Raw genomic sequence first — 20,649 nt, forward strand, 5'->3', positions numbered from 1 at the left:
GTATTGCATCATTAGGCCTCTTCCTTTCCATCTCTCTTTCCCTGTCACACGCACCCACGTTTACCCCATTGGGGACTTGTGAGTCCCACACATACAGCATGCAGCTGCAGATAGAGTGTTAGTACGCTGGGTTAGAGAGTAAGTAACTGTACATGACTTGTGGTGTTTTCTGTTCTCTCTCACTGAGAACTTCTGGAGACCACACCAGAGTAAGCATGACACCTTGGTCAGGGACATTCTTCAGCTAGCCCCTCCTAACTCTTAATATGTAAAAGCAGCGGAGCTGGGAACTCAGTAAACTGGCTCATGTAGTCTACTGTATGTACATAGTTCAGTGGAAATTCGGAAGTGAGCGCCTGTACACTCTGGTCCCTGCCACATCAGATACTGTCTGAGATAGACCACAGCTTACTCGTTCTCCCTGTCTATTGCCACCCTATGATTTGTACACCTACACTTCAAAATATAACTTAACTGAAACGCCCTGCTTGACTTCGACTAGCAGGTGAAAGAAGAGCTAGGACATCAGCTCCTGTGAGAGGCGCTGGGAATCAGTTGTGACTTCCATAAAAGTGCAGTCAACCTTTGGGGACGGTCTACGTTAATTACCTGTAAACTCAGGGCAATCTGGCGAATGTACATCATGTTCAGGTCCTCCAAAATGCGCAGTTTGTCCTCCATGTCAGCGTATCTGTCCATTGGCATCCCTCGAAGAAATATCCACAAATTGAGGTAGCCTGTGATTTAAGGTTTTCACTTCCACGCCCCCCTTTAAAATGAATTTGTTACAAATGTGAGGCGTTTAAGGGAGCTGAGAACTCAAATTCCCAATGAAAAAAATGCTACGAACGCTTATGGTGGCAAATGAAAAACTTAGCAGACAGTAACATGAAGATTTAGAGAAAATACTAATTTTGAGAATGTACTGTTAGATAAAGTACTGGAGGCGCGCAGCGGTCTCCAAATCCAATGCGCAAAGAGCATACGCCATAAACGTTTTGTCTTTCGAACTATTCAAACCAGTTTCTCTGTTAAAACTGCACAGCACTGACTTTTCCGCGAACCAAAGAGGTAGAGAGACGTGTGCGAGCGCCCTAACAGTATACAGTAACACTGTTCATAAAACATACAGCTAGTCCACAGTGCATTTTCTTGGCTACTTCTTTTCAAGAAACAAAGGGCCTCTCAAACACCCACAGTCAACACCCCTCCTGGGCAGTTGCGGAAAGAATGGTCCTTTTTAATGCAATTATTCTCTTTGTGTCCTTGCGTCCTGATTGTGAGGGTGCCGTCTGTCCACTGTGACAAGACCTCTCCGCAAAAGGGCATCGCCTCCGCGGGAACGAACAGCACAGCAACCCCACTGTGCGCAATAATCGCTACTGGAGCCGGGGGAACTCGCGCTAAATTAACCCGTACAACGCGCCTTTCGAAACGGAGCATTAAACACAAAGTGGGAGAAAAAAAGAAAGAAAGAGACTCCACTCCCTTTAAAATAAACAAATACGAAATACCAAACAATTAAATGGGCATCTGAAAAAAGGGAAGTGGCGAGGGGGATAGCTTTGTTCTTTTCAGACACTTGATAACAAGTGATATTAAAACCGTGTCAGATGGCGCATTACCACACTTAGATAAAACAAGAAAAAAATATGCCCAACCTAACAGCAAATGAAAGACTAATGTAAGGAATTGCTATTTCGTATGCAGGTGACTAAACTTACTGCTAATTACATGGCTACAACTCACAGTAAAGCCTGTGGGGTCCCCTACAGGATAGCTCCCACATTACACACATAATCTCCCTTTTTTAACCGAACACTGTGCCCGAAGAAGATCCTACGATGACGGACAGACAACTGAGCCAATGGCGGAAGACTACAGACTACAACCAGCTGAACCAATCCGGAGATCCGATCTTCCTAGGGTCAACCTACTTTCTGTGACGTATATAAGGGCTGTGCTGACTGTTTACGCGCTCTCTGCCTGCTGTTCCAACACGAACTAACGGAAGAGCCGTATTTACGTGTACCAGATATTCTCCCTCTGAAATAAACTGTCGCTTGTCGTACAATTTTAACACCTGGTCTGAATCGATCCTTAACCGGCTCACCCTTCTAATATCCTTTTATCAACAAAACATGGTAGCCAGAGGATGGTTGAATAACGGTCCGGTCGAAGTGAGTTGATTGGGTGTGAGAAGGAGAGTGACGGAAGGACGGTTCCAAAAAGAGACGGGTGAAAGAAATTGGGGGAGGACAATAATTCTGCTCAACTCGGGAAACTGATCTAAAAGGTGCACCATAAACAAGGTAAGCAAAACCTGTTAAATCAAACTTTGCATATTGTCGTATAGTCTGTCTAAATTCTGATCAGTATTTCCGAGTAAGTATGAATTCTTGTGTAAATTTATAATTTGCTGACGAGTCAAAGAACAGTAGAGTGAACATATGTGGTACGAACCGGCGACGGCCGGGTGATTAAATCATTGATGAGATATCAGCGAGGGGATAGATTGTGTAATTTTGTCCCGTGACCCGGTCAGCGCAGTCTGATAGCTTTCAATGATGAGGGATCACTTTTGAGGCCTGTAGTTCCGAAAGGGGTCGGACATGTGTACAATTTTGATAAGGGATCAGCACGATAGAGATTAGGGATAGATATCAGTAAGGGAATAGCAAATTGCTATTCATTAAACCTGGCGCCGAGGTTGTCCAGCGGCTCGGTCGAAGTCCAGTCTGATAAGGGGTCCATAGGGATAGATGTCAGTAAGGGAATAGCAAATTGCTATTCATTAAACCTGGCGCCGAGGTTGTCCAGCGGCTCGGTCGAAGTCCAGTCTGATAAGGGGTCCATAGGGATAGATATCGGTAAGGGAATAGCAAATTGCTATTCATTAAACCTGGCGCCGAGGTTGTCCAGCGGCTCGGTCGAAGTCCAGTCTGATAAGGGGTCCATAGGGATAGATATCAGTAAGGGAATGGCAAATTGCTATTCATTAAACCTGGCGCCGAGGTTGTCCAGCGGCTCGGTCGAAGTCCAGTCTGATAAGGGGTCCATAGGGATAGATATCAGTAAGGGAATAGCAAATTGCTATTCATTAAACCTGGCGCCGAGGTTGTCCCGCTGCTCGGTCGAAGTCCAGTCTGATAGAGGTCCAATGATAAAGATAAGCTGATAGGGGTCAGAGAGATGACGTGTATTTGTAACGGTTTATATTAAAATGTAATGTGGTTGTAATCGTCTCCATTAAGATTGTTGATGGTTTGAGAGACAGAGAGAGAGAGAGAGAGAGAACTCAAGAAGGGTTATTGAATAAATCTGAAAATTCTGTGTTGTATGTAAACTTCCATGTTGTGTGTATCTATAACTTCTGTGTAAAATGTATAATATGTAAACTTCCATGTTGTGTGTATCTATAACTTCTGTGTAAAATGTATAATCAGGAACAAAATGACTGATGTATAATTGAAATAAGATCTGAATATAATATTTAATATTGCGACTATATAGTCGAATAGATCCCTTGGTTGCGCGCTCCACGAAAGCTATACCAACCCAATCGTTTTCTCGAACTGAATATACAAGGAAAAGCTCTGAGATAAGGCAGAGTGTGAGCAATAGTGTCTCCTCGAATACATCGTTGTTATTAACTAACGACGGACTAAGTATATTCTAATTATATTCAAGTAGTCTGGTAAAATTCCGATTGAATTAAATTGAATCACGATTAAAAATTCACAATGGCGACCCCCAATACTCCAAAGCTGAAGTTTAATGAGTTCCTAGAAGAAAAAAAAATGGAATATAGATCAGGGGGAAAGGGACAGTGGAAGGATATAAAGAAAGTCTGGGAGGGAGTAAAGTTAAGATGGACGCAAGCAGGTTACCTAGGAGGGGGACTGCCAACCGGGGTCCAGTTGAAAACAATTGAATGTGGGTTAAGAGAGAAAGAGGCAGAAAAGAACAAAATTCACGTATTTAAGAAAGAAGGGTCAGATACGAAGGGAGCGAGATTAATGAGAATCCTAATTAAGGGAAAACTTTGGGCGTTTAAATTAGTGCTATTTTCTGTTGTTCAGATGCCGGAGTAACAAATACAGATAACTGTAAATTGGGTCTATTTGCTGAGAATCTCCATAAGCATTGGTGGTTCAGTGGTAGAATTCTCGTCTGCCACGTGGGAGGCCGGGGTTCGGTTCCCAGCTGAGGTGTAAAGAATAGTTATATATGTCTGAGTCTTTGGTTGTAATTGAACTGGTTGTTTTGCAGAGAAAGTTATAGTCACTAGTATTGGTATAAGATATAAACTGAACGTTTTAAATAGTTTGTTTGGTTCAAATTGAAAGACTAATTCATTTAACTTAATATAAGAACGGAGATTTTGATGCAAGGCGATGTCTGTTCACTAAATGATTTGTTGGGAATAATACATTGGGAAAAGAGTCGTAATTAAAATGCTAATTCAAAGACGAGACAGTAATTTAAATCAAATTAATTCTGAATAATAACGGGGAACAATTACGATAGATTTGTGTCCATCGAAATGTTTTTATAAGATTAGCGAATTGAGAGATGTTGATTGATGTTGTAAACTCTAAATCAGGATTCAACAGATGTGATAAATTAGGTTTGGTTTATCGAACCCGAAATACTGTTGTTGCAGAAGGCCAACCATTATTTACAATGAGTTGAAAATCGTTGCGAAATGAGTAAGATTGAGCGCTTGTTGATGACATCACTAGCGAGGTTTCCGTCGCCACGGAAATGATGTCTTGACTGGGGGTGACAGAGAAAATGGTTAGTGTCCTTTAAAAGGAGTATGTAAATCGTCAGGAAAGATGCTAAAAACTAGCAGCTGATTCGCTGGGTGGGTATCATTGATTTGTGGCGTTTATTTGGACTGTAATTGGGCCGTGAGAGAGAGGGATTGGATGTCTGAGTCATAAAACATCGTGATGGTGGATTCTGATGGTTGTTGATTCTTGGTTTGATCGTTTGAATAGCACCAGTGAATTTGAGCACTGTTTCCATTATGTGGAACGGTGTCAGGTATTACTGGTGAAAAGCAACCTCTATGGTAAAACATTGTACATGTTTCGGTAAACTAGCGAGGTTGAATTTGGTTATTTGAACATTTCCCTTGATACGTAGACATACGTAACAGGGGCAAGTTGTTTTTCCTTGAGGAACACGCAGATGGTGTTTTGTTATATTGAGATGTAAATGTGAGTTGAAGGAGCCAAGGAAAATACGTTATTTTTATTAAATATCAGGGATTATAATATTGGGGAGAATGAGGCCATAAACGACCAAATTGGAAAGGCCTGGAAGTTTTGATTAATCATTAAGGTTTGCAAATATATACACATAAAACATTTGTTAGGACTATTTGTTTTGGTGCAAAGGTATTTTAAAGAGACACGCTCAAATATGGAACTTTATGAGTTTTTATTTTATGAGTTTTAAATTACACAAGTGAATTTGGATTTTAAGGATAAAGGGTTCTTTAATATGTCTAGTGTAGTATAGAACTTGACTATAAATGGGTGGGTTGACTCATGGACCTTATCATGACTGTCTTCTAAGGTCTGATCAGCCTTGGGGGAGAGTCATTGGTATAATGAATGTGGTCATATTGAGTACTAGTTTTAAGGTAAATTCATTATAAAGGAGTTTAGGTTAGGAGGTTAGGATAGGATATATATTAAGCCAATAGGGCAGGGAATTACATAGAAAAATAAATTTCAGTTCTTAGGGGTGATAAATCACTGTAGACAAGGAATTCTGCACTCTGCAACATATATTAAATTCATGTTATTGTCAGATAGAATACTGAGAGTCCTTGAAGGAAGGATTTTGATATGATAAGCATTTGTTTTGATTTTTTTTTTGACCATTGGGGGTTTAAAAAAATATATAGTATTAAATTTAACAGGTATATAGGACATCTGTGATGATTTAGGATTATTGTTAGGTTGATTAAGGAAATGTAAGGACTTTAGAGATTGACACTCATAGACATGATTTTGGATAAAGTCAAACAGTTAGAAGCTTAGTGGTATTTGAGAAATATGAGAGAAAAGGTTTAAATTGGTAAATATATATTTAAGAAAATATATAAGTAGCGCAGATAGTTCTTAAGTAGATAAGAAACTTGACAGGGAATTGGTACTGGATTGACGCCCAAGGGAGAATTGGACATGTGGAAAACTAAAAGGGCTCCTTCATGATGTCAGACATAAAGATAATATACTAATCTTACCTAAGTCATTATTTAGAGTAGGTAAGGTTGATACCTGGGCAGAGTCAGGTATCAAAAGGGGGATGGGTAAATTGTGGTCTAGGATAGGATGGGGCTTATTGGATAGGAAAAAAAAAAAAAATGTAAGCTAACAATTGGGCATAGAAGTTAAAGATATAATCAGATAAAACATATGAGAAATTGTTTGTTAACCAAGCCTGTATGTCCAGGATTGTATGCATTACAGGTGAACTACAGGTGAAGTCACTCAATCCAGTCCCAGAGGCTTGGGGACCATAGAAGACCCCTGGTGACAGCTAGCTGAAAGAGCTACCCAGATTCATATCGCACGGCGGAAGGGTAAGACACTTTTTTTTTCACTGTCGGACAATAAACAGAGTTCGGGAGAAGAACTGGAATTAACAGAATTCCGGGGGCCAACTCTCGAATGAAGTAACCCTACCTGTCCTATCACCCCTGTTTTTGTTCATAGAAGTGAAGATGTGTCTGGCTCTGGCTAAGTGATGTGTATTTTGTTCCAAAATAAGCATACGAATCCCTAGATCTGGGTAGACAAGAAGTTAGAGTAGAGATTACATGGTAACCGACTTCGGACAGTTCTAGGATTGGAGAAGAGGATATCCGTATAGCATGGAGGATCCCACAAGGGTGGATAGGTTTTCCATGATATGGGGAAACCTGGGAGCAATGTTGAACTTTGTAAAGGTGATGAAATCCTACTAACCATCAAAACTATTAAGCTCTCTGATGCAGGCACTCACACCCTCGGACTACAAAGGACGAGGACAGACATGATGGGTGTGTTTTCTATCAGGGTACTGCCAAGACCAGAGGTAACCGGACACACTCCTCTACCACCACTGTGTTAAAAATACCATTCAGGTAATTAATGTTAGAGTCTATTCGGCTATTGATCAATTATAAACTGAGACTGGTTTTGATAGTAGGGACAATTTGTGGCTGTCTTATATGAGGTACACAGCTAAAACCCTGAGAGGAAAGGACTGTATTATTTGAAGTTATGCTAGACCTGTTCTGGCTACACCCATTTGCTGTAGGAGAAGGAGAGGGGTGGTTGTGTATTTTGAGAAGTTTTTACCAGGTTAAGCCCAATTCAACCCTCTGTTCCTCTTTGAGCCTTGTGTTTCCTGCAGTACCTCCTCATCGGGCCTCTTGGGGTGTTGAGGCATATGGGGGCAATTACGAGTGCATCACGGGTACAGGTAATGGCATTGATTATGGGAGATTGCCTGAAGCTGATTGCAGGAGTAACATAACCATTAATTCCACTTGGCCAGTTACAGGCCTAAACCAAACTAGTGGTCTGGCTGATGTATGGTGGATGAGTGAAGCCAAAAGAGGGCTGAGACCCATTCTTAGAGGAGAATGGCAAGGTACGTGTGGTCTGACCAGTTTGATAATTCCACTGACCATTGTTGATGTTGTTGCTGAACAGCTGCTGAGTTCTGTAACCAGGGGACCTGAAAACATTCCATCCCATGGGAGACAAATGTTGTAGTGCTCCATGGACAGAGGATGTAGTTGACATACACACTAACCTGTTGGGAGTGCCAGTGGGGATTCCTCATGAGTTTCAGGCCTTGGGTAGGAATGATGGACTCTGGCACTTACTACCTACTATGGGTCCAGCCATGGTGGATGCTGGACAGACTGCATGGATTAATTATATCTACTATGACCAACAGCGTTTTGTGAATTACTCCCGTGATGCACTCACTAGTATGTCTGAACAGCTTGAGGCCACATTTGGGGTTTCCAGACAGAATAGACTTGCCTTGAATATGCTTCTTGCCAGTCAGGGGGACGTCTGCAAGATGTTCGGTAAACAATGTTGCACGTATATTCCTAATACCAGTCCAGATGATAGTTTTTAAACTTCACAATCTAAGGCGGGGTTGATGCACTATCTGCTAAGATGAGGTCCACGGGGGGGGTTGGAGGAGTCTGTTCTCTTGGCCTGGTTTGGTAAGTGCACTGGTAGGATGGTTACTGGATTTCTGACCCTAATTCTTGTATTATTTGTTATTGATGTGATGTGCTGCTTGCATCATACCGTGTTTTAAGTCTGTTACAGATGTGGTGAGGGCTTCAGGCATATGCCTTTGCTTGATGCTCCAGTTGGCGATGCCGATACGGAAGCATGCTTTCAGGGGAGGATGGGACTGACTGATGATGACACATGGTTTGGAGTCCCTGGGTGGCAAGGAGCCCACTTGGTACAGGATAGAAGTAGCTGAGAGGACCAGATGGTTTCTAATAATTATTTACTCTGTTTTCCATGACCAAAGTTTTATCCTACATCTTACATGTCAATAACAATAAAGTTTTATCCTGTTTTTGATAAGTGACACCCTTGGGGGGGAACAAAGGCATACAACAAAGGCATATATAACTTGTTATTAGTAATAAACTTTTTATTATTTTCATGAAATGCTATGACTGCTGGAATAAAGGATAATTGAGTGACACCCTAGCAGGAGTAAAAAGGGGGATCCAGTTGCTTTTATTGATTAAGCTTCTCCATTGTATGTCGTGTCCCATCTGGGATGGGAAGAGGGGGAATTATTTTTCTTTGTGGGCCATTTCCGGATAGACATACCTAGTTTAGGATATTTTTCCTTTTTGGATTATGTCTTCGTTTTTGCTTGGAGTAATGTATCTGGACTATATCACATCTCTTAGGAGATGTGAAGAGAGGGTATCAGAAACTTTTTCCTGCTGGAAAAGCTGGCTAATGTGGACAATAATTTTTACTTTTATTTTGAGCTGTTCTCCGCTCTGTTAAATGAGGGTTGTAAGCCAACTTAGTACATAGTGGGATTGAATGGAGAACATGATGGGAATACATATATATCTATTTCTGTTTAGTACCGTGCCTTATTTCATAGTCCCTTAGGGAGAAGTTTTTTGTTTGTTTTTGTTTTTTTGTGTTGTGTCTGGATCTAGTTAGGTGGTGTCACGTCTCTGAGGAGACGTGAAGAGAGGGATTTGTAAGGAATTGCTATTTCGTATGCAGGTGACTAAACTTACTGCTAATTACATGGCTACAACTCACAGTAAAGCCTGTGGGGTCCCCTACAGGATAGCTCCCACATTACACACATAATCTCCCTTTTTTAACCGAACACTGTGCCCGAAGAAGATCCTACGATGACGGACAGACAACTGAGCCAATGGCGGAAGACTACAGACTACAACCAGCTGAACCAATCCGGAGATCCGATCTTCCTAGGGTCAACCTACTTTCTGTGACGTATATAAGGGCTGTGCTGACTGTTTACGCGCTCTCTGCCTGCTGTTCCAACACGAACTAACGGAAGAGCCGTATTTACGTGTACCAGATATTCTCCCTCTGAAATAAACTGTCGCTTGTCGTACAATTTTAACACCTGGTCTGAATCGATCCTTAACCGGCTCACCCTTCTAATATCCTTTTATCAACACTAACCCCTGAAAACCTCGCTATCGTAAGGCAACGGTGACAATGAATGAGATGAGAAAAATATCTGAATTATTCATATTTTAAGAGTGGATATAGTTCGTTTCTGTATATTCACGAACGAGAGGGAACTATTATGCATAATGTCGGACACCGGGGCTTTTGGGATGGTCAATTAAAATGCATATTTGACAATACAAGTCCCGTATGACATAAACCTTTCCATTGCTTATTTAATAATGTATTATAGACTATTCAGGAAAACCCAGTCAATTTAAAAAGAAGCGTCCTCAAACGGAAAACAGGCTAATGGATGGAATTCTCCAATTTAAATATAACAACAAAAAAATAGCTAGTATCATTAATGAAATTGTGAAAACTATCAGTTGAAACTATAGGTCTATTACTGAATTTGATACTCTAAAAATAGTCTACAATTTAGGGCTTGCAATCGATGGGAAGTGTATTTCCAAGTTGTAGCCTAATAAATAGTCTACAATTTGGCCTTGCAATCGAAGTGTATTTCCAAGTAGTAGCCTATTAATGATGTCAGGCGTATATGTTTATGAGAAAAAAATGTGTTTTCCAAGCATCAGTGAATTTATTAACAGTATAACTTTCCTGTGTTTTCTCAGTTCACGCAGCCAAATGTTGGTGCCCATTCTTCAACTCTTGAAGCACTGGCTCTCTGACTTGCACAGTTATAGTTATTTCTAGGTGTTCCTCTTCACCAGTGGAACTTCGGAGTCCTGAAATTGAGAAAATCCCAAAGCTAAACGTTCTAGAGTCCACTTTCTGCCAAATGTTCCTCTCATTTTCCTCTGAGAAACTTCTGGGGTTATGTCTTCTGTGTTCTTCAAAACAGTAACGAAATGGAGATGGCTGAAATCAAGAAAACTGCTCCCAAATCCGGGCCGATCCCACCATCATTTTCTGTCTCCTGTCTCATTTGCGCGCGTCCTGTAGCGGGTCCAGGCGTTCCAGTGAATTACAGATGATGTGCCAGTGCATCTGGTGTGTGTGTCCTTCCATGTGGCGTGGGAGAGACCGCAATAACTACAAGCGAAGCCCCTCACAGGAAACTGGGGTCATCTCGCGCACAACTCTCACGACCTTCTTACACACATTTATTCCTCTGTTTTTCACAAACACTACAAAATAAAAACACATGTGCACGCACAATTCCCTGCACCGCACCCCCCCAAAAAAAAAAACACACACACTTCCATGTCATCCTCACTCTTTCACACAAACACATATTTGCTAACGTGAATGTTATACTCTAGGGTTTACAAGACAGGGATAAGGCAAAAATCTGAAAACAAATCAACTGTACTAAGCCCCCCCCCCCCCACCACAGAGCACAGGAGCAGTAGCTCACCAGGGTCATTTCCCCAAGAAAAGCCTTCAGCCTGAAGTTTAAATTACCCAGCTAATCTTCCTCAGACACTGGGTTAGGCTATGTACAGTAAGAAAATAGATGTATTGTTCTAGTGGAGGGAGGTGGAAAGATAAATAGTGGATTAGAATGCACTGGAGGGAGGGTGTTGAGTGTTTATGAAAACAGCCTGTGACTGGTTCAGAGGTTAAACCTCCAGGTACCACCTAGCAGTTCCACCAGGAACTCTATCTGACATGTGGAACTCTGCAGCAGCAGTTTGGGCAAAATCCTGTTTGTAAGTCACTTGTCAAAACTTCAAAACCACAGTACTAAAACAACATTAGAATGTTAAAACACCAACACTCTTAAACAAGGGAAGGAATCCTCTGCATAGTGCTCTCAGAGGCAGGAGAGAACACCTATTCTCGTCTCTCAAGGCTTCTTTCTGCTGAGAAGAGTTCCAATGCTAGCGGGAGGTGTGTGAAGTCACTCCATTGCCCATTCAGGCATTAGGGCACATCTTTAGATCATGGATTCATGTGATTTTAGGACTTCGAGGCAGTGAAATCTATAGACTCTTTTGATGGAAAAGGTCACATACACAGAGCCAAGAACTATTCTAGAATTGTAGCATCAGAACTAATCAGTTGCTTCTTTTACATTACAGAACCATTCTATTATAATGTACCTGCGTCTATGTTCACCATATTTGATCAAATAGGAGAACATGTGGAAAATATGATGACCATGTCCCAAGGTGAGATGGGCCGAGAAAGAGGGAGAATCTTATCACATAACACACACATTCCTCAGTGTGCCAGTCTAGCTTGCCCTGGACCTTACGTAACAGCCTGGGATATTGGGCTGTGTTCACAATGCCCGGCGTGCTCTGTGTTCCTGAGCGGATGTGTAGAGTAATATGGGACATTTCCTGTCTGTAATCAGCAGGGTGGAACACACGGCCAGTCGGCCAGTCAATAGGTAGTGGCTATTAGCTACAGACTAGCCAGAGCTGGCCAATCCTGGTCTTTGTTCCTCACCTCATTAAACTCCACATGATCTAGAGGTCGAAGACTATGATTGATATAGTCTTCGATATTATGAATCAGGTGTTTTAGTGTGGGGTCGAAACAAAATCCTGCATACACTGGAGCCCTTCAAGAGCAGGGTTGGCCAGTCACTGCTATGGATACATTGGTAGGGGATGAAGGGGATGGCAGCTAAGAAGATAAAGGGAGAGTCTCCACTGTCCACTGTGTAACTTTAGCACATTAAACATTAACCAACCAGCATGATTGAATTGGATTCTTTCACATGAGGAGAGAAACCCCCTGTTGGTTTGACCGTTTACTGTTCAGGTCATCAGTCAACCTACTGAATCACTAGGTTAGATGGGCCTGTCTAAAACCCATTCCAATTCTTATCTCTGGCACAATTATTGGCAAAAGAGGCAATGTTGATCGGTCAAATGAACAATTATTGATTTTTTTTATTTTTAAATAGGGCTTCCTGTGTAAACACAGTCAGAGTAGGAAAGGGAGTACAGATACATTGTCACGACTTCTACCGAAGTCGGTTCCTCTCCGTGTTCAGGCGGTCAACGTCACCGGTTTTCTAGCCACCATCCATCTATTTTTCATGTTCCATTTGTTTTGTCTCACCTGGTTTCAATTGGTTTCATCTGGTTTCAATTCCCTAATTATATGTTGTATATGTTCCCTCTGTTTCCCCCATGTCCTTGTCGGGAATTGTTTATTGTAAGTACGTGTGTTTTATGTGACTGGTGCGATACAGGTTTCATGTCCATGTGTTTTGTTATTTTTGTATGCCGGTAGTTATGTACATTAAACGGCTCCGGCTATTTTCTAAGTTCTGCTCTCCTGCGTTTGACTTCCATGCTACCAGTTACACATCCCTGACATACATGGGGACGTGTCGAACTGACCAAGTTGCAAAGGTCCAAAATATTTTAGGGTATTTCTATCAAAAAGGACCCATGAACACAAAACATGAAGTTCCTAGGTGCACATCAACTTGGGTGTCAAATTTCAACCTTTCTTCATCTTCAAAATGTGGCAGAAGAAAAGGCTTTGATAAACAGATGGAAAGGGTCTAGGAAAGCACATTCTTAAAGGTATCAGAAATACATCAAAACACAATGTTGACGTAAAGACCACCGCCACCTAATATCAACACTTAGATTTAGTTTTTGACAAATTCTTTACCTTCCGTAAATATTGCCTTCTGTCTCGTAAATATTGCCTTCTGTCTTGTAATTTACAATTACCAACAACCCATATATCTTGAAGATATTTCCTAATTTCTCTCCCTCATGAGGAGGAAGGATAATGTTCACAGAAGTTCACAGAATTAACAAGTAATGGTAGACCTATCATATTAGTTATAGTGATTTTACTGATATCAACTTTGTTTATGAATTAAGTGATTCAAACTTGTAATTCAGTTAGCAAATTGGTAACAGAAGTACCCCAAAAAATCCTTAATGGAATTACTGCAACTGAATTGGCTTCAATGGTAAATCATAATAGTCATGAACCACAGTTGGGTCACCTGCTACTGTCCTCCCTTCCACCAGCATACCGTTATGTTCAGCTCATAAATGGAAATCTGAACCTATCATAGATTTATGCTTCACAAGTTTGGATTGCAGTGAATAGAGCAAAGTACAGTATAGTACAGTAGAGCATAGTACACTGCTCCAAAAAATAAAGGGAACACTTAAACAACACAATGTAACTCCAAGTCAATCACACTTCTGTGAAATCAAACTGTCCACTTAGGAAGCAACACTGATTGACAATAAATTTCACATGCTGTTGTGCAAATGGAATAGACAACAGGTGGAAATTATAGGCAATTAGCAAGACACCCCCAATAAAGGAATGGTTCTGCGGGTGGTGACCATAGACCACTTCTCAGTTCCTATGCTTCCTGGCTGATGTTTTGGTCACTTTTGAATGCTGGCGGTGCTTTCACTCTAGTGGTAGCATGAGACAGAGTCTACAACCCACACAAGTGGCTCAGGTAGTGCAGCTCATCCAGGATGGAACATCAATGTGAGCTGTGGCAAGGTGGTTTGCTGTGTCTGTCAGCGTAGTGTCCAGAGCATGGAGGCGCTACCAGGAGACAGGCCAGTATATCAGGAGACGTGGAGGAGGCCGTAGGAGGGCAACAACCCAGCAGCAGGACCGCTACCTCCGCCTTTGTGCAAGGAAGAGCACTGCCAGAGCCCTGCAAAATGACCTCCAGCAGGCCACAAATGTGCATGTGTCTGCTCAAACGGTCAGAAACAGACTCCATGAGGGTGGTATGGATGTCCGACGTCCACAGGTGGGGGTTGTGCTTACAGCCCAACACCGTGCAGGACGTTTGGCATTTTCCAGAGAACACCAAGATTGGCAAATTCACCACTCAGGTGCTCTTCACAGATGAAAGCAGGTTCACACTGAGCACATGTGACAGGCGTGACAGTCTGGAGACGCCGTGGAGAACGTTCTGCTGCCTGCAACATCCTCCAGTATGACCGGTATGGCGGTGGGTCGGTCATGGTGTGGGGTGGCATTTCTTTGGGGGGCCGCACAGCCCTCCATGTGCTCGCCAGAGGTAGCCTGACTGCCATTAGGTACTGAGATGAGATCCTCAGACCCCTTGTGAGACCATATGCTGATGCGGTTGGCCCTGGGTTCCTCCTAATGCAAGACAATGCTAGACCTCATGTGGCTGGAGTGTGTCAGCAGTTCCTGCAAGAGGAAGGCATTGATGCTATGGACTGGCCCGCCCGTTCCCCAGACCTGAATCCAATTGAGCACATCTGGGACATCATGTCTCGCTCCATCCACCAACGCCACGTTGCACCACAGACTGTCCAGGAGTTGGCGGATGCTTTAGTCCAGGTCTGGGAGGAGATCCCTCAGGAGACCATCCGCCACCTCATCAGGAGCATGCCCAGGCATTGTAGGGAGGTCATACAGGCACGTGGAGGCCACACACACTACTGAGCCTCATTTAGACTTGTTTTAAGGACATTACATCAAAGCTGGATCAGCCTGTAGTGTGGTTTTCCACTTTTAATTTTGAGTGTGACTCCAAATCCAGACCTCCATGGGTTGATAAATTTGATTTCCATTGATAATTTGTGTGATTTTGTTGTCAGCACATTCAACTATGTAAAGAAAAAAGTATTTAATAATAATATTTCATTCATTCAGATCTACGATGTGTTATTTTATTGTATGTGTATATTGTACTGTACTGAAATATACTGTACTATACTGTGATGTCCAAACTTGTAAAACATGAGGAGAATGACATTCATATTTATGAATTTCTTTGTAGTACAAATCAGGAACCAACGATGTAAAATATTTTTTTTTTTCCAAAGTCAAGGTGTCATGTCATCGCTGACACCACATTCTTTCTGCAGACATCTTTCAATCTTAATCTGGAGATGATAGCTCACAGAGTTTTTGGGAAACGTGGTCGCATAAAAACCTGAGAAAGATTTGAAGGTAATATAGTTACTTGTGTTTGCATCTGCACAGTTCTTACACTAAATTCGTTTTTTTGTTCATTTTTTAGGGGAAATTGTTAAAAGTAGTCCTTGTGTTAAACTGTGAAAATCAAATGGTTTTTGTTTGTGTTAGCAGTTGATGTTATTCTTTAATAACACAGACCCCAAAGCAAATCAATGGGAGGAAAATAGGTTTATTTGAAGAGGACAAATCATATAGAAGTAATGGTCATTCTCCCCTGTCCTCAGTGATGCTCTCCAGTGAACAACGGGACAGAATGTAGTTTATAACCCAGCCCTAGCCTGTGGTTGACCAATTAGAATTGCTTGCAGTAAAACTGGGTCAAATTGGCCAAATAACAAGTATCCTATTTCAGGTTGAATATATAGACAAACTCCTCCCATGCCTCTGCATTAATCACCTATTACAGAAAATCCACCATTTCCTTTGATCGTTAGTACTGCATTAACCTCTCGTCCTCTGTCTCTGCGTTGTGTATTTATCTTCGAAATATTCTTATATTTAACATACATTTTCAAGAGAAAAAAACTGAGCCAGAGTGTAATTCCGTTACCGTGGAATTCCATTAATACTATGTGTGTGTAAGTCCTTTCAGTAGGAGAGAGTACCAGAGTCAGATCCGTTTAAGTGTCTCCAGTCTGCCAACAGTCAGGCAGCAGGGCAGGGCCCCAAACCACAACAAAAGCACCCTGGCTGTCATCTACCCCCAATCGGTAAACTGAGCCCCACCCACGCCACAGCTCCCACGCACAAACATCAGCATGCGCTGATATAGACACATATAAATAGAAAGACTGTGGGAAAACATACGCAAAACATCCCCCCACACACACAAAATCTCAAGGACACTTTGAGACGGTCAAGGACTGTGTGAACTTGTGAGCCAATAAATGATCTATGGAATTGGGTGTTAGTCTGAGAAACCATTTGATGATGCGGTACACTGTCTGTGTGATTCAGTGTGTTTTTCTTCTAGTGGGAGTCAGTAGGAGTCAGTCGGCAGGCGTATCATGCAACACACCTGTTTCACCTAATGATATCGTCTGATGAGCTGTGAAACCAGACGGCAGTCATACAGAAACCTCCGGAGGACACAGACCCAGACAGATGACAGAGGGAATTCACTTTGTTGTCTGTTCTCAATGTGACATCATAGCTCACTAGAATACTGTAAACGAGCTTTCACAATAGTTTTTAACAGATTTTGCAATATAGAGTGATATCATTGTTTTCTATCATTAGTGGGCATGTAGCATGAGAACAGTGAATCACACACTTGGAGCGGTATGGGAGAGTAGTAGTCTATGTCACGTTTTTCCAGCATCAGTAGCAGAAGGAGAGCTAGCATAGGGACCTTTGACACATTTGAAATATCTCAGCAGCATTCTTGGCTGACAACTACGAGAGATAAACAGTGAGACACACACACACACACACACACACACACACACACACACACACACACACACACACACACACACACACACACACACACACACACACACACACACAGCTAACAGGCTACACATGTTCACTGACACAAGCATTTCCTCCACACTTATCCCTCTGGAGACACTTCAACACCAAGTCAGCTGTAGCCTGCCGGAACTTTCTGTGAGCCTCCAAGCCACCCTCCCTGGCCGCCTGTAAGCCCTCAGTCACTGTACATACGCTAAGCTTCATCCCATCACCCTGTATCTCAATTAACTCGTCATGAGCACATTAGCCAATTCAACTCCATTGATTTCCATCCTCACGAAGGTAACGTCTGTATTGTGACAATTCATTGTTTTGTCTCTTTTGGATGAAGTTGGATTTCTATGGCTCATCAAGTTGTCTATAGAGACTCATTTTGATGGATACTCAGAGAGATGAATCCTAGATTTACATGTATATACATTCTACATACAGTAGTTATGTAGACAATAGTTAGACAGAATGAGAAGTTTTTGCTCTGTACTAGACAAGGACATTACACAATGGAACAATGGCTCCCTCTACAGGAACAACTGCAAATGGCGCTTTCCAAATGGCGCGCGCACACACACACACACACACACACACACACACACACACACACACACACAGCATGTGAGTACTAAGTGAATCCACAACAAACCAAGAACTCTGTGTTAGTCCAAACAAAGCAATTAAGAGTAAACAAGTTTGAGGAGAGGTCGAGTACAGCACTGCTGGAAGACAGTGTTCAGTTGTCTTGTTTTCCTTCTTCGGTAGTGAAAGAGAACCACAGCAGAGAGAAACCGCAGGCCTATTTTCTATCACCAACTGCCCTCTGAGGCCACAGTCATTGTTCAAATGGGGGCAGTAAGAATGGGAATGGGGTCACTGGAGAAAAATCCATTCTGTAGCTATTAAAAATCCAATCTGTCGCTATTACCTGAAGAGGGATTGTAATGAGCATGAAGAGAACTATAAACTATAAAAGGGAACCAGAAATTAAAATCAAGGCTAAAAGGGTACTCAATAACAACTGAAAATGGACAGTTAGGTACACGTATTGGTGTACAAACACAGCCGCTCATTCCTCCAGACCAACCGTAACCAGTGACCTCAGCCCTTGCAAACTCAACAGCTGTCGAGCATCCAAAAGTTGAAGTGGATTTCACAATAGAGTGGCATTGTTTTCTCAGTCAAATCATAATCAAATTGTATGTCACATGCGCCAAATACAACGGATGTAGACCTCATCGTGAAACACTCACAGCCCTTCCCAACGATGCAGAGTTAGAAAATACAACGGGTGTAGACCTCATCGTGAAACACTCACAGCCCTTCCCAACGATGCAGAGTTAGAAAATACAACGGGTGTAGACCTCATCGTGAAACACTCACAGCCCTTTCCAACGATGCAGAGTTAGAAAATACAATGGGTGTAGTCCTCATCGTGAAACACTTACAGCCCTTCCCAACGATGCAGAGTTAGAAAATACAACGGGTGTAGACCTCATCGTGAAACACTCACAGCCCTTCCCAACGATGCAGAGTTAGAAAATACAACGGGTGTAGACCTCATCGTGAAACACTTACAGCCCTTTCCAACGATGCAGAGTTAGAAAATACAACGGGTGTAGACCTCATCGTGAAACACTTACAGCCCTTCCCAACGATGCAGAGTTAGAAAATACAACGGGCGTAGACCTCATCGTGAAACACTCACAGCCCTTCCCAACGATGCAGAGTTAGAAAATACAACGGGTGTAGACCTCATCGTGAAACACTCACAGCCCTTCCCAACGATGCAGAGTTAGAAAATACAACGGGTGTAGACCTCATCGTGAAACACTCACAGCCCTTCCCAACGATGCAGAGTTAGAAAATACAACGGGTGTAGACCTCATCGTGAAACACTCACAGCCCTTCCCAACGATGCAGAGTTAGAAAATACAACGGGTGTAGACCTCATCGTGAAACACTCACAGCCCTTCCCAACGATGCAGAGTTAGAAAATACAACGGGTGTAGACCTCATCGTGAAACACTCACAGCCCTTCCCAACGATGCAGAGTTAGAAAATACAACGGGTGTAGACCTCATCGTGAAACACTCACAGCCCTTCCCAACGATGCAGAGTTAGAAAATACAACGGGTGTAGACCTCATCGTGAAACACTCACAGCCCTTCCAAACGATGCAGAGTTAGAAAATACAACGGGTGTAGACCTCATCGTGAAACACTTACAGCCCTTCCCAACGATGCAGAGTTAGAAAATACAACGGGTGTAGACCTCATCGTGAAACACTCACAGCCCTTTCCAACGATGCAGAGTTAGAAAATACAACGGGTGTAGACCTCATCGTGAAACACTCACAGCCCTTCCCAACGATGCAGAGTTAGAAAATACAACGGGTGTAGACCTCATCGTGAAACACTCACAGCCCTTCCCAACGATGCAGAGTTAGAAAATACAACGGGTGTAGACCTCATTGTGAAACACTCACAGCCCTTCCCAACGATGCAGAGTTAGAAAATACAACGGGTGTAGACCTCATCGTGAAACACTTACAGCCATTCCCAACGATGCAGAGTTAGAAAATACAACGGGTGTAGACCTCATCGTGAAACACTCACAGCCCTTTCCAACGATGCAGAGTTAGAAAATACAACGGGTGTAGACCTCATCGTGAAACACTCACAGCCCTTCCCAACGATGCAGAGTTAGAAAATACAACGGGTGTAGACCTCATCGTGAAACACTCACAGCCCTTCCCAACGATGCAGAGTTAGAAAATACAACGGGTGTAGACCTCATCGTGAAACACTCACAGCCCTTCCCAACGATGCAGAGTTAGAAAATACAACGGGTGTAGACCTCATCGTGAAACACTCACAGCCCTTCCCAACGATGCAGAGTTAGAAAATACAACGGGTGTAGACCTCATCGTGAAACACTCACAGCCCTTCCCAACGATGCAGAGTTAGAAAATACAACGGGTGTAGACCTCATCGTGAAACACTCACAGCCCTTCCCAACGATGCAGAGTTAGAAAATACAACGGGTGTAGACCTCATCGTGAAACACTCACAGCCCTTCCCAACGATGCAGAGTTAGAAAATACAACGGGTGTAGACCTCATCGTGAAACACTCACAGCCCTTCCCAACGATGCAGAGTTAGAAAATACAACGGGTGTAGACCTCATCGTGAAACACTTTACAGCCCTTCCCAACGATGCAGAGTTAGAAAATACAACGGGTGTAGACCTCATCGTGAAACACTCACAGCCCTTCCCAACGATGCAGAGTTAGAAAATACAACGGGTGTAGACCTCATCGTGAAACACTCACAGCCCTTCCCAACGATGCAGAGTTAGAAAATACAACGGGTGTAGACCTCATCGTGAAACACTTACAGCCCTTCCCAACGATGCAGAGTTAGAAAATACAACGGGTGTAGACCTCATCGTGAAACACTCACAGCCCTTCCCAACGATGCAGAGTTAGAAAATACAACGGGTGTAGACCTCATCGTGA

The 20,649-nt window shown here is 42.6% G+C and overlaps 1 protein-coding gene across 8 annotated transcripts in view; it reads right to left on the reverse strand.

The window, feature by feature from the left end:
- Window positions 1–20,649, reverse strand: part of rtkna (rhotekin a) — a 126,494-nt gene that overhangs the window by 67,585 nt on the left and 38,260 nt on the right. The window contains exon 1 of one of the 8 annotated variants that reach the window (XM_029637194.2): window positions 610–1,668. The exons of 6 other annotated variants lie outside the window; for them this stretch is intronic. In XM_029637194.2, the coding sequence (XP_029493054.1) occupies window positions 610–705 (96 nt within the window). In that variant the 5' untranslated portion in view covers window positions 706–1,668. Of the gene's footprint in view, window positions 1–609; window positions 1,669–20,649 lie in introns of those variants that run through there. One more of the 8 variants, XM_029637192.2, reaches the window with a different exon arrangement.

The sequence above is a fragment of the Oncorhynchus nerka genome, linkage group LG27 (genome assembly GCF_034236695.1).
Source record: "Oncorhynchus nerka isolate Pitt River linkage group LG27, Oner_Uvic_2.0, whole genome shotgun sequence".
Classification (NCBI taxonomy): Eukaryota; Metazoa; Chordata; class Actinopteri; order Salmoniformes; family Salmonidae; genus Oncorhynchus; species Oncorhynchus nerka.